Source organism: Balaenoptera acutorostrata, chromosome 15 (assembly GCF_949987535.1).
Source record: "Balaenoptera acutorostrata chromosome 15, mBalAcu1.1, whole genome shotgun sequence".
Lineage (NCBI taxonomy): Eukaryota > Metazoa > Chordata > Mammalia > Artiodactyla > Balaenopteridae > Balaenoptera > Balaenoptera acutorostrata.
Genome location: NC_080078.1, coordinates 71,909,312 through 71,923,133, shown reverse-complemented (window position 1 = coordinate 71,923,133; position 13,822 = coordinate 71,909,312). Strand labels below are relative to the sequence as shown.

Genomic DNA, 13,822 nt, shown 5'->3' with positions numbered 1-13,822 from the left:
AGATCAAATAGCTGGATGTGGAGGGAAGACTGCAGGCTTTAGCTTGGAGTCTTCCAAGGTCAATGTATGCGTGTATGTGTGCGTGTGTGTGTATGTGTGCATGCGTGCGCACACACGTGTGTGGTGAGAGATGGGGCCTGGGGGTGCACCCACACTTGCAGGTTCCTCCCAGCGTTGTCTCCCCCTTGTCCCAACTCCCCCTCCTTTCCTTCCTCATCCAAGGATCAAACACGCTCCTGGCCTCTGCTTAGTATATTAGATGCTGCCTGGAGTCAAATGCCTTCTGCCAAGCTCTGATGCTGATTGTATTCTCTTTGTCCACAGGGCATTTCTCCTGTGAGCCATCACTGGGGTCTTTGCCTTTCTTATTTAAAAAAAAAAAAAGTCCTTATCTGTATTCCAGCTCGGTTTGGGCATTATCTGGTAACCATGGCAGCTTTGCTCCTAGCAGAAAAATATGAAGTCCTCTGGGTTAATTTTTAATGTTTCCCTTGGTAAAGGATGATGTTATCCATGAAATGGATTGCCAACTGATCCCTGAAACCCGGCAGGAGCATGGATCTCGAACATATTTTCAGATAAGGCTTTGTCAGGTATGCTGGCCTAATAGAGCATTTATCACAGAGACAGGGAAAATGGAAAGAAAACTAACATTCACTGAGTGTTGGGCAGCATGTCAGATCCTGAACATAGACTATCTCATTGTGCATTTGGATATGATTATTCCCGTTTTCTGGCTGAGGTACTGAGGGTCAGAGAATTTCCATGACTGTCTCCAGGTCAACTCGCTCAGAAAGGGTGGAGCCAGGGTCTGAACCCCAAGTCTTTTGACTCTTAAAGCCTAGATTTTTTTCCATGTCTGGAAATGTCTGCAGACCAGCTTCTGCCACTAGAGTTTGGCTTTTGGGGGGAACTCAACATTCTGTTCTCCTAGATTCTTCCTCTGACCATTCCACTGGCAGGAGAAGACCCTTCGAAGACAAGACCCCCTAGTGCATCTGTGGCATCCACGGTTGCAAGGCATTTTCTTTGCCATCAGGACACCAAGAGATAAAAGAACAATGGCAGGCGCTTTAGGTATTCTATTTGGCGGAGTCTTTTGCCAGAGACTTTTCCTGGTTTGAATGGGCAAACTCTTCTTCCCTCCCCATCCTCCTGCTGCCCTGTGACTCTACTGGAAACAGGCATGAACAATCACTCAAGAAAACTTGTTGAGAATATGAGTTATTTCTCAGGTTTTACAAAACACTAATGAACCGGAGATGCTCCCCAATCTTTCCAAATACCTTCTCACAGGTACTGTAATAAATAGCACCCAGTTGAAGCTTCAGATGTAGTCCCAGGCCATTTTCTCTGGGCCTCAGTTCCCCACCTGTAACATGGGACTGAGTTTATTCAGTTGTTTGCTGGACCTGTACTGGGCGTCTAGTGTGCCGGCCATGATGCTAGTGCCGAGGATGAAGAACCAAGTCAGGGATGGTCCCGCCCTGCCAGCGGGCTCACAGCTGGGTTCTTGCTTGCTGCTCTTCTCACGTGCATATCTTTTCAGTCTGTACCACAGCCATCCCTTTGGAGTTATGAATCCCATCTTCCAGTTGAATCTGAGATTTGGAGAGATCTAATAACTTGCCAGTGCTTAGCACTGATTTAAAAAAAGTCACTCTAGAAATGTGCTTGAATGAATGAATGAATGAATGATTGGGTGGATAGATGGATGGATGGATGGATGAATGACTTATAACGTACAACTGGCAAAGCTGGGTTTGAACCCAGGTCTGCCTGACTCTAAAACCTGAGCGCTTTCACTGCCCCATTGGCTCACAGGACACAGTGCCCACCTTCTGCCAGACCAGCTCAGCCTGCATTCCAGCCTTGGGGCAGGAGTGAACCTCTTGTACTATAAGCCCCTTCAGGAGGCTCTCTGCCTCGGGCTGAGCCAGCCCCTCCTCCAGCATTGTGGGCACAGGGACACAAAATATCCCTTTTATCCCAAGAGATGCCTTGGCCAGCAGAGCAGCAAATCTGCATCCAGAATCTTTCATTTCATATTGTAATGATGATTATTTGCCGAGCTCCAAGACATAAATAATTTATTGGATAATCCCCATCCGAGTGACACCTTCCTAATGAAATGTCTTAGTCTGGAGGAGAATGAGTTCATTATGAGAAGGTCCCCTTTGCCACCAGGGCACCCCGAGATAAGGACGGGCAGTTGCTTTGTGTAATCTATTTGGCAGACTCGGGGGGCCTCTGGCAGCCGTCCGGGCCTCATCACCATCAGAACATCGCTGATGGGTGTATATTTCATGAAGCCTCTGTCGTTCTTTTGTCAGAGCCACAAGCAGCCTGCCGCTTTCGTGGTCACACAACACCCTCTACCCAACACCGTGGCGGACTTCTGGAGGCTGGTGTTCGATTATAACTGCTCCTCTGTGGTGATGCTGAATGAGCTGGACGCTGCCCAGGTAGGAGGAGGCCCGGCCCAGCCCTAGGTGCTCAGGTGTGTTCGGGCAGCCGTGCCCAAGAGCTGGAGGGACAGCCCTCTGCTGCCTCTGCCCAACCCAGCTGCCCTCTGGTGGGCACTGCCTGCCAGTGAGCACCAAGCCAAGCCCATCCAGCTTCCAGCTGAGGCCAGGGAATCCCCTGCCAGGCCCTGCCACCCGCCGGCCCTCCCAGTTCCAGCAATGACTCCCCCTGTCTGTGGGCTTTATCCAGCCCCCGCACTGCCCAGGGCCAGAGTCTGTTGTTCCATCCCGCAGACGCTGGTTAGGGTGTTGCTCGTAATCATGCAGAGCTCACAGAGAAGGCTCCTTCCCCAGCTCTGAGCATCTCCAGCCGTGCAGCATAGCCTGATACCTGGCCACGCGCAACCACTCTCCCCCCTCTGTGATGCAGCCAGACTAACAGAGCCTGGGGCTTGAACCACTGACCCTTTGCCCACTGATCACCCCGCCGAGGCCTGGCTTTATCGCAGGTGACCCTTGTGTCCCAGCAGGCTCCATGCCTTAGCTCCTCTGCATGTGACAGTTCCAAGCATCGTGTGCCTACAGCACATCCCCATAGCCAGGCCACGGGACACGTGTCATGGGGCAGCTTCTGGGGCTCACACCCCCGTGGCAGGGCAGCCGTTCCTGGGTGGAGGCGGTGATGATGGCCTTGTAGGGTTTTGGAAAGCCATCCCATCACTGTCTCGAAGGAAACCCAGAGTAACTCAGAGGATTCCCTTGTGAGCAGTGGCCTTGGGCAGGCCTGGTGTGGGAAGAAAATAAATGGATCTGAGCTGTAGTCAGTCTCAGCCCTCCAGGAGCCCACAGTCCTGCTACAGAGACAGATGAGCAAATTGTCCCCACCTCGTGTGGCAGCACTATAATAGAGGTCAGCCGCGAAGTGCTGTGCTGGCCGGGAACGGAGAGCAATTACTTCTGCCCAGAGGGTGAGGGAAGACTTCAGAAAGGTGACTTTGGCCTGGAAGAAGGCAGCAGAGATCTGGCACATGGGGGCTGATGTCACTGGGTAAGTCTCTCCAGGCAGAGGGAACAGCAGGGGCAAAGGCCCACGGGGGTCACTGTGTCGGCTCGTCTGCAGGACAGCTTCGGTGGCAGTGGGGCTGGGGGGATGTCAGGTGGAGAAGAGGGTGGTGATGCTGGACGATACAGCCGGGCCAGCTTGCAGAGCTGAAGTGGGGGTGTGGCAGAGTCAGAACTCTGATAGGAAACAGGAGATGGGGGAAGGAGAGGGTTGCAAATGTGCAGAAGATAAAGGGAGGGGTCTGAACTGAGGAGGTGGCCGGGAGGTAGGAGAATTAGGGTTGGATGTGAAGATATTTCCAGAGTTGAGGTCCACAGGTTTAGGGAGCAGTTGGACGTGGGAGGTGAATGAGAAGAAGTCATGGATGGTGACAGGGGTTCTAGCATGGATAGTCAGGCATCTGGGATGCGACTGGCCCAGGTGGGGAAGGCAGGGGAGGAGTGGGAGAGGCAGCAGGAAGTTCGGGAAGGCAAGGAGGGGAGCAGATCACAGCTGACCCCTGAACAAAGCGGGAGTTAGGGGCGCCAGTCATCCATGCAGTCAAAAATTCGCTTATAATCTGTAGTCGGCCCTCCATGTACGGGGCGCCTCTGTGTACGAGGCTATTCCGTGTTCGCGGTTACTCCGTATCCGCGGTTCCCCCATATCCGCAATTCTGTGTCCCACAGATTCAACCAACTGCAGATCCTGTAGTACTGTATTATTTACTATTGAAAAAATCTGCGTATAAATGGACCCGCACAGTTGAGACCCGTGTTGTTCAAGGGTCAACAGTTAGTAGAGCAGGGGTCCCCAACTCTCTGGCCACGGACCAGTTTCGGTCCTTGGCCTGCTAGGAACCAGGCCGCACGGCAGGAGGTGAGCGGCGGGCGGGCCAGCGAGCAAAGCTTCGTCTGCCGTTCCCCATCCCACCCCCCCATCGCTCGCATCACCGCCTGAACCATCCCCCCCTCCCAAGTCCCTGGAAAAACTGTCTTCCACAAAACCGGTCCCTGGTGCCAAAAAGGTTGGGGACCGCTGTAGTAGGGGACAAAATTGAGCGCAACTTGGGATGTGCATGTAGGAGTCGTTCAGGAGAGCGTCTGTTCGTTCATTCAGTCCACATTTGTTGAGTAGCCGCTATTTGCCAGAAGCTATTCTAGGTGCTTGGAAATGCATCCGTTAACATGACAGAGAAAGCAAAACAGCAAATTCTCATGTTTTATGCAACTTCTATTCTCAAGCAGGAGAGAAATAAACAGCAAACACTTTGTAATGGACTTAATTATATGTTAAAGGTGACAAGTGTATGGAAAAAGGAAAATAAGAGGGCAGGGCTGGAAGGCTGGTTTGGGGCACAGGCTGCACCTGTAGTTGAGTGATGAAGGTGGGCTTCATTGAGAAGGTCGTATCTGAACGCAGATTTGGAGGAGGTGCAAGAATGCACCACGTGACTGTCTCAGGGAACAGCATCCCAGGCAGGGGCATGACCCGCACCAGGGATTTATGGTGGTGGAACGGACGGAGGCCATTGCCACTGGAGCAAAGCCAGTGTGGACAGCAGCAGAAGGTGTGACACAGAGACACAGCAGGGCCAGGTCATACGGGCCTTGGGATCATAGGAAGAACTTGTGATTTTACTCTGAGAGAAATGAGGAGCCATTGACAGGTCTTGAGCAGAGGAGTGACTTGAAAAAGTAATTGGACTTTTTTCTTTAAAGCCTCCCTCTGGCTACTGTGTGGAGAACAGACTGTTGGTGCGGGAAGGGGGAGGGTTGTTGCTAAGAGCAGAAGCAGAGAGGACAGAGAGGAGGCCCCTGCAGTAATCCAGGTGACAGGTGATGGTGGCTTGAGCCTAGGTGGTAGCAGTGGAGTGGATTCTGGGTATATCCTGAAGATAGATCCAACGAAATATCCTGCCAGACTGAATAGGGAATGTGAGAGAAAAAGAGGAAGCAAGGATGACTCCAAGGTTTAGGGCCTGAACGATGGACGGTTAGAATCTGAGATAAGCACGAAATGTAACAGATTCCCATAAAACAGAGACCCCTGCAGAGTTCCAAAGTCAGAAGGCATCACCACCCCATCCCTTTGCCTGAAAAAGTAAAACAGTGAACTCTGGTCCATGAGCCCATGAGTGAAGCAGAGCCCTTTTTCCAACATCCCTCTTTGCAAAACCGGAGCTCAGGCACAGAGGAGAAGTTTGAAAGAACCTCACTTTGGGACACATAAAGTAGCAAGGGTCAAGGTCACTGGCTATAGCTCCCCCTTCAAGGGTGGCTCTTGGGTGAATGAAGATCTTTCAGCTCCAGATGTTGGTGCAGTCTTTGAGAGATGATTCTCTAAACGCAAGAACACCAGGCTTAGAAGTGCCCTGAGGTTGGCTGCCATATGCAGCTGGCAAGCATCCCCTGAAATCAGCAGATGAATAGAGCACTTATTGATATAAATATCATCACCACAACAGCTGGGCGCCTTGCGAAAATAAACAATGACACAGCGTGAGCATCAGAAAAGCTGCCCTCAGCACCTGGAGGGGTGGCGCTTTGAAGTGGCATCAGCAGTTGTCTGCCAGCCTGCCCATGCTGAGGCAGCCCACGACTTTGGCCAGTCCAGCAACACAGACAGGTCTGCCATAGGTCCTGAGTATTGTTAGATTGCTCCCAAGAGGACCAGTGCCACATCTTGTGGTTTGACTGGGGACCAACCAGTAAGGGCTTGTGTTGGTGACTACCTGTAATTTGTAGCAAAGTAAGTTTGTGCAGAGGATGAAAGATCTCCAGGTGCTTTATTTTCTTGCACTGCTGCCCAAATCTGTCTGCTTCTGCTCAGAATCCTATACCACGTCATTCAATCAGCCATCCCCAGCCACGGATATTTTTCCATTCTCCACAGTGGCTGCTGTTCAAAGACAGTTATGAGCAGTGGGGGGCTCAAGATAAAGGCTCCCAAAGCAATTTCATTGACCTTAGAGATTTTTTTAAGCTCTTTGGGACTCCAAAGGGCTGTGGTCAGATTAGCGGGGCAAAATCCTAACCACAACATCTAGCAAATGACACTGTGGTTTCTGATGGGCACATCGGGAAGAACCTCTTCAACTACACCCAATAGCATTGACAAGATCTCTTCCATCTTTGTGGGCTCTATGATGAGACCAGAGTCCATGGGAACCAGACACCAGAGAGAAGCCCTCTTCTTGGTCAGGCCACACCCACTATCTTGTTTAGAATCCTCTGTGCCCACCATGGGGTGGGTCTGTGTGGTAGACAGAATCTTGGCCCCCCCAAAGATGTCCACATCCTAATCCCTAGATCTATGAAGGTATGAATGGTAAATGGGAATTTGCAGATGTGATGAAGTTCAGGATCTTGAGATATGTAGATTGTCCTGGGTTATCCAGGTGGCCCTGCTGTTAGAGTCTTTATAAGAGGGAGGCAGGAGGATGAGAGTCAGGAACAGATCCTGTGACAGTGGAAGCAGAAATTGGAGTGATGGGGCCACAAGTCAAGGAATGCTGGCAGCTTTTAAAACTGGAAAAGTTGAGGAATGGCCTCTCCCCTAGAGACTCCAGAAAGGAACACCGACAGTTCAGCTGACACTTTGATTTTAACCCCTGAAGCCTCATTTCAGATGTCTAACCTCCAGGTAAGAAATTTGTGTGGTTTTAAGCCACTGCGTTCGTGGCAATTTGCTACAGCAGTTCCAAGAAGCTAAGACAGGCAGCAAAAATGAAAACAGAAATTCAGACCTAGAAGTGTAGGAGTTAGAGCCCACGCAGAGTGTGAGACTGAAATCCTGGGGAAAGCCAGAATCAGCCTGGGGTACCGGACTGGAAAGTGGCTTGAGCTGGAGAAATCGATGTCTGAATCAGTGTCCAACAGGAGCCGTGAGGGCACAGGCTGGGGAGAGGCAAGGAGAAGGCAGATGGCCACCTCACCAGTGGCAAGAGGCGTGCTGAGCCAGAGGGAGGTCTTTTAAAGGTTAAGGAGCATGCTTTCTGGGCCACATTCAATCACGCATTCATCAACATACATTTACTGAGAACCTACCGTGTGCCGGGCACAAACCTAGACACAGCAAAGCACAAAAGAGGCACAAAAAAATCCCCAATCCCCATGGAGCAGGTGTTCTAGGGAAGTAATATCCACCTCCTGGACTCTCTTTGGCATCAGACAGGCTGGAAACATCTTTAGCTGGAACCATCGCACCAGGCCCCTCAAGCTGCGGGGAGAAGCTGAGCAGGAAGCAGAAGGGATGGGAGAACCGGGTCCAGGCAGCATGTCATGTTGCCCCAAGCGCTGCGGGCAGGCAGCGCCGGAGGAACCAGCAGGGGATGACCACCACAGCCCCACCCGGCCTGGAGTCAGGTTTGGGGGTCAACGAGACCTGGCCTCATTTCTGTTGTTTCCATAGAATAAGTGCTGGGGCTTTAGCATTCCTTGAATATTCTACTCATTTATGATATTGGCTCTGCTTGGAGGATCCCCTGAGATTCTCAGTATTTTACTTGTCTCTAATTCTAGGCAGTACACTTTACCTTGCTTACATCTTAGAGATTTTATAAACTAAGTGTTCTCCAGACACCTTTCAATATTTCCCATGTCTTCCCTCCAAGGACTTGCCACTTTGAAAGCCTTTATTTCCCAAACCGTATTGACTAATTAATAATGTATAACCGTCTCAATGCATTTCTGATCTGCAGGCCATAGACAGAGCTTTTTATCTTGGCTTGTGAAAACACAGCCTAACGTGCTAGCGAAATACACGGGATGCCCAAGTCTGTGTCTCCGCATTGCAAGGGGTCGTGTTTCTGTCTCAGCCCCGACTGGAACAGTAGAATAAGGAGTTTGGGGTCAAGAGACCTGAGTTCAAGTTCTAGCCTTGCCACTTACTTGCTGGGTTGCCTTAAGCCAGTTTCCTACCTTGTCAAAGTCTCAGTGTTATCATCTATGAAGTTCATATAACTCAGATGCCAGCCAAGTTCACTCTATCTTTGAAGATTTAAATAAAATAGGCTCTGTTTCCTCTTCCCCTTCCTGTGGGAAATTCCAGTGTCCACCCCCAAGATTTCTGGGAATTCCAAGGGGGTCCTGTATTCCTGTCCACTTCCAAGTTCCAGCTCAGGCTTTACTGGAGGCAACATGGGGTTCATATCCCAGCAACGCCCGTGGCTGAAGGTGGAACGTCGCACGTCCCGGTTCTTAAACCCCACCTGTCTCCTCACACCTGGCGGCTGGCAGCACGTCTTCTCCCCCCACCCTGTTGCCCAAACCACTTTCTTCCTTCCTCCCCTATTCTTCCACCCCTCCCCCAAAAGCTGTTCCATTCTTAAGCTGCATAATTCATCTGTCTCTTTATTACCTCCTTCCAAAACCTGCCCTGAGCCTTTGCCTTCCGCCCACCCTACTTCCTCTGTAGATATTTTCCTAAACTCCCACCCTTCCTTCCCGGAAACAGACTCTGATGTACCTAAGAGTGAGTTTCCACCCACTACATGGAATTGCAGTATCACCTCGGGGGACGATGGATAGGTGAATGGAGAATGGATGGGCAAATGTGCTTTGATTACAGTCCACGTGCCTCTCTCTCTCTCTCTCTCCCCCTGGCTTCACGCCCTCCTCTTCCCCTGCAGTCTGTCTTCCTTACCTGGCCACAGTGTTAAAGCCAATGATATGTTTTGGGCTCTTTATGGAAGTCTATTTAAATGAATTTTGTCATCACTGATCTGAATTTTAAAACCAATTCAAGTAACTCTTACATTTTTCTCTTAAAAATACTAATTCACTTCACCTTTAAGTGGCCTGGGATTGATTCCCTCCTATGGATCACAGGGCCCTTGATAAGTAGAGTCCTTCATCTCTAGAAGCTATATTACTTGGCTTTTCCATTTTATCAAAGTATTTTTTAATTAACAAAAGGCGTAACTAAGGTGCACTGAAATTGCTTTAGAATTGTTTATTCCAAAAATAGGCCCATATGCTAGTTTTCATTTAACTCATCAGAGTGTGTTTATTTCAGCGACTAACAAGCTTTCTGATTCCATCAGCAAGAAAACAATGTCTAACAGGGAGGCAGCCTTGGTGTTTGTTAGATTTCATGTGTGAACGTGCACCCCCGAAGGACATCTTTCTGTGGCCCAAGCAGCAGCGGAGATCACTAGGTGGAATAATGCACGGCAGCTGTTGCAGGGCTGTCCACACAGGCTTCATGACTTCCGCTTGGTTTAACTTGTTCTGACAATAAATAGCAAAAGCCCCTCTGCTTTTCCAGGAGAAGCATGGCCGTTTCGAAATCAGCAGCAGCAGCTGCAGTGGCTTCCCTCCCCGGCCCCCCAGGTGTGGTCATCAGCCTGGCCGTGTGCATCTGCAGTGGCGAGGCCCTCCCTATGGGCCGGAAACACCACCCCTCCTAGACGGATGGGTAAGAAAGGGAGGAGAAGCAGAGCACTAGGATATAAGGTAGGAAAAGGCTGGGCTATAGGCTAAAGGATTGGAATCTATCATGGAGACAACTACTGCAGAAGTTTCCCATCTAAGGAAGAAAGTAACAATGTTACATTGAGTGTATGTGTGGCCCCAGGTCAGCTGGGTCCTTGCGGTTTTAGACCGCCAAGTGGACTTCCTTGAACCCCCTATTTCCAGGGCCTTAAGAAACCATAAACTCCTCTCCCTAAGATTTCTATAACCTTTTGTTTCTCTTTTTTAATTTATTTTAAATTTTTAAATTTTTAATATAAGTTTTAAAGGTTACTTTCCATTTACAGTTATTACAAAATATTGGCTAGATTCCCTGTGTTGTACAGTACATCCTGGAGCCTATCTTACACCCAATAGTTTGTACCTGCCACTCCCCCACCCCTTGGGTACCCCTCCCCCTCCACTGGTAACCACTAGTTTGTTCTCTATATATGTCTGCTTCTTTTTTGTTATAGTCACTAGTTTATTTTGTTTTTTAGATTCCATATGTAAGTGATATCATACAATATTTGTCTTTGTCTGACTTATTTCATTTAGCACAATGCCCTCCAAGTCCAGCCATGTTGCTCCAAAGGCAAAATTTCATTCTTTTTTATAACTCAGTAGTATTCCATTGTGTATATATACATTTTCTTTATCCATTCATCTGTTGGTGGTCACTTAGGTTGCTTTCATATCTTGACAATTGTAAATAATGCTGCTGTGAACATTGGGGTGCAAGTATCTTTTTGAATTAGTGCTTTGGGGTTTTTTTGGATATATACTCAGGAGCAGAATTGCTGGGTCATATGGTAGTTCTATTTTTAATTTTTTGAGAAACTTCCATACTGTTTTCCACAGTGGCAGCACCAATTTACATTCCCACCAACAGTGTACAAGGGTTCCCTTTTCTCCACATCCTTGCCAATATTTAGTATTTGTGTTCTTTTTGATGATGGCTATTCTGACAGGTATGAGGTGATATCTCCTTGTGGTTTTGATTTGCATTTCCCTGATGATTAGCTATGTTGAGAATCTTTTCATATGCTTATTGGGCATCTGCATTTCCTCTTTGGAAAAATGTCTATTCAGCAGAATTTTTCAATCAGCAGAATTAAAAAATTTGAGTTGTATGAGCTGTTTATATATGTTGGATATTAATCCCTTATTAGTCATATCATTTGCAATGATATTCTCCCATTCAGTAGGTTGTCTTTTCATTTTGTCAGTGGTTTCCTTTGTTGTGCAAAAGCTTTTAAGTTTAATTAGGTCCCATTTATTTATTTTTGCTTTTATTTCCTTTACTTTAGGAGATGGATCCAAAAAAATATTGCTGCGACTTATGTCAAAGAGTGTTCTGCCTATGTTTTCCTCCAGGAGTTTTATAGTACCTGGTCTTACATTTAGATCTTCAATCCATTTTGAGTTTATTTTTGTGTATGGTGTTAGAGAATGCTCTAATTTCATTCTTTTACATGTGCTGTCCAGTTTTCCCAGCACTACTTATTGAAGAGACTGTCTTTTCTGCATTGTATATTCTTGCCTCCTTTGTTGTAGATTAATTGACCATAAGTGCATGGGTTTATTTCTGGGCTTTCTATCCTGTTCCATTGATCTATGGTTCTGTTTTTATGCCAGTACCATACTGTTTTGATTACTGTAGCACTGTAGTAGAGTCTGAAGTCAGGGAGCATGATTCCTCCAGCTCCATTCTTCTTTCTCAAGATTGTTTTGGCTCTTCAGGGTCTTTTATGTTTCCATACAAATTTTTAAATTATTTGTTCTAGTTCTGTGAAAAATGCCATTGGTATTTTGCTAGAGAGTGCATTGAGTCTGTAGATTGCCTTGGATATTATGGTCATTTTAACAATATTTATTCCTCCAATCCAAGAACACAGTATATCTTTCCATCTCTTTGTGTCATCTTCAGTTTGTTTCATCAGTGTCTTATAGTTTTTGGAGTACAGGTCTTTTGCCTCCTTAGGTAGGTTTATCCCTAGTTATTTTATTCTTTTTGATGCAATGGTACATGGGATTGTTTTCTTAATTTCTCTTTCTGATAATTTGTTGTTAGTTTATAGAAATGCAACAGATTTCTGTATATTAATTTTGTATCCTGCAACTTTACTGAATTCATTGATGAGCTCTAGTTGTTTTCTGGTGGTGTCTTTAGGATTTTCTATGTATAGTATCATGCCATCTGCAAACAGTGACAGTTTTACTTCTTCCTTTCCAATTCTGATTCCTTTTATTTCCTTTTCTTCTCTGATTGCTGTGGCTAGGACTTCCAAAACTATGCTGAATAAGAGTGGCAAGAGTGGACATCCTTGTTTTGTTCCTGATCTTAAAGGAAATGCTTTCAGCTTTTCACCATTGAGTGTGATGTTAGCTGTGGGTTTGCCACACATGGCCTTTATTATGTTGAGGTATGTTCCCTCTCTGCCCACTTTTTATCATAGTATCATAGAGAGTTTTTATCATAAATGGATGTTGAATTTTATCAGAAGCTTTTCTGCATGTATTGAGGTCATCATACAGTTTTTCTTCTTCAATTTGTTAGTGTGGTGTATCACATTGATTCGCAGATATTAAAAATCCTTCCATTCCTGGGATAAATCCCATTTGATCATGGTGTATGATCCTTTTAATGTATTATTGGATTCGGTTTGCTAGTATTTTGTTGAGGATTTTTGCATCTAGGTTCATCAGTGATATTGGCCTGTAGTGTGTGTGTGTGTGTGTGTGTGTGTGTGTGTGTGTGTGTGTGTGTGTGTGTGTGTGTGTTTGATATCTTTGTCTGGTTTTGGTATCAGGAGGGTGCTGGCCTCATAGAATGAATTTGGGAATGTTCATTCCTCTGCAGTTTTTTGGAATAGTTTCAGAAGGATAGGTGTTAACTCTTCTCTAAATGTTTGGTAAAAAATTCACTGTGAAGCCATCTGGTCCTAGACTTTTGTTTGTTGGGAGTTTTTTAACTACTGATTCAATTTCATTACTGGTAATTGGTCTGTTCCTATTTTCTTGTTCTTAGTTCGATCTTGGGAGATTATATCTTTATAATAATTTGGCCATTTCTTCTAAGTTGTCCATTTTATCGGCATGTAGTTCATAGTAGTCGTTTACAATCATTTGTATTTCTGTGGTGTCAGTTGTAACTTCTTTTTCATTTCTGATTTTATTGATTTGGGTCCTCTCCCTTTTCTACTTGATGAATCTGGCTAAAGGTTTGTCAATTTTGTTTCTTTTCAAAGAACCAGCTTTTAATTTCATTGATCTTTTCTATTTTTTTTTAGTCTCTATTTCTGCTCTGATCCTTCTTTCTTTCCTTCTACTAACTTTGGGGGTTTTCTTGTTCTTCTTTCCCTAGTTGCTTTAGATGTAAGGTTAGGTTGTTTGAGATGTTTCTTGTTTCCTGTGGTAAGTTTGTATCACTATAAACCTCCCTCTTAACATTGCTTTTGCTACATCCCATAGGTTTTGGATCCTCATGTTTTCGTTTTCATTGTCTCTAGGTATTTTTTGATTTCCTCTTTGATTTCTGCAGTGATCCATTGGTTGTTTAGTAGCATATTGGTTAGCCTCCACATGTTTGTGTTTTTTTGCAGGTTTTTTTCTTGTAGTTGATTTCTAGTTTCAGAGTGTTGTGGTCGGAAAAGATGCTTGATATGATTTCAACTTTCTGAAATTTACCAAGGTTTGTTTTGTGGCCTAGCATGTGATCTATCCGGAAGAATGTTCCATGTGCACTTGAAAAGAATGTGTATTCCGCTGCTTTTGGATGGAATGCTCTTTATATATCAGTTAAGTTCATTTGGTCTAATGTGTCATTTAAGGCCTGTGTTTCCTTATTGATTTTCTGT

General features: G+C 46.3%; 1 protein-coding gene across 2 annotated transcripts in view; it reads left to right on the top strand.

Moving 5' to 3' along the window:
- The window catches only part of PTPRT (protein tyrosine phosphatase receptor type T), an 803,133-nt gene that overhangs the window by 778,761 nt on the left and 10,550 nt on the right, over positions 1 to 13,822 (top strand). The window contains exon 27 of one of the 2 annotated variants that reach the window (XM_057529518.1): positions 2,334 to 2,465. In XM_057529518.1, coding sequence (XP_057385501.1) covers positions 2,334 to 2,465 — 132 coding nt within the window. Of the gene's footprint in view, positions 1 to 2,333; positions 2,493 to 13,822 lie in introns of those variants that run through there. The other variant, XM_057529519.1, reaches the window with a different exon arrangement.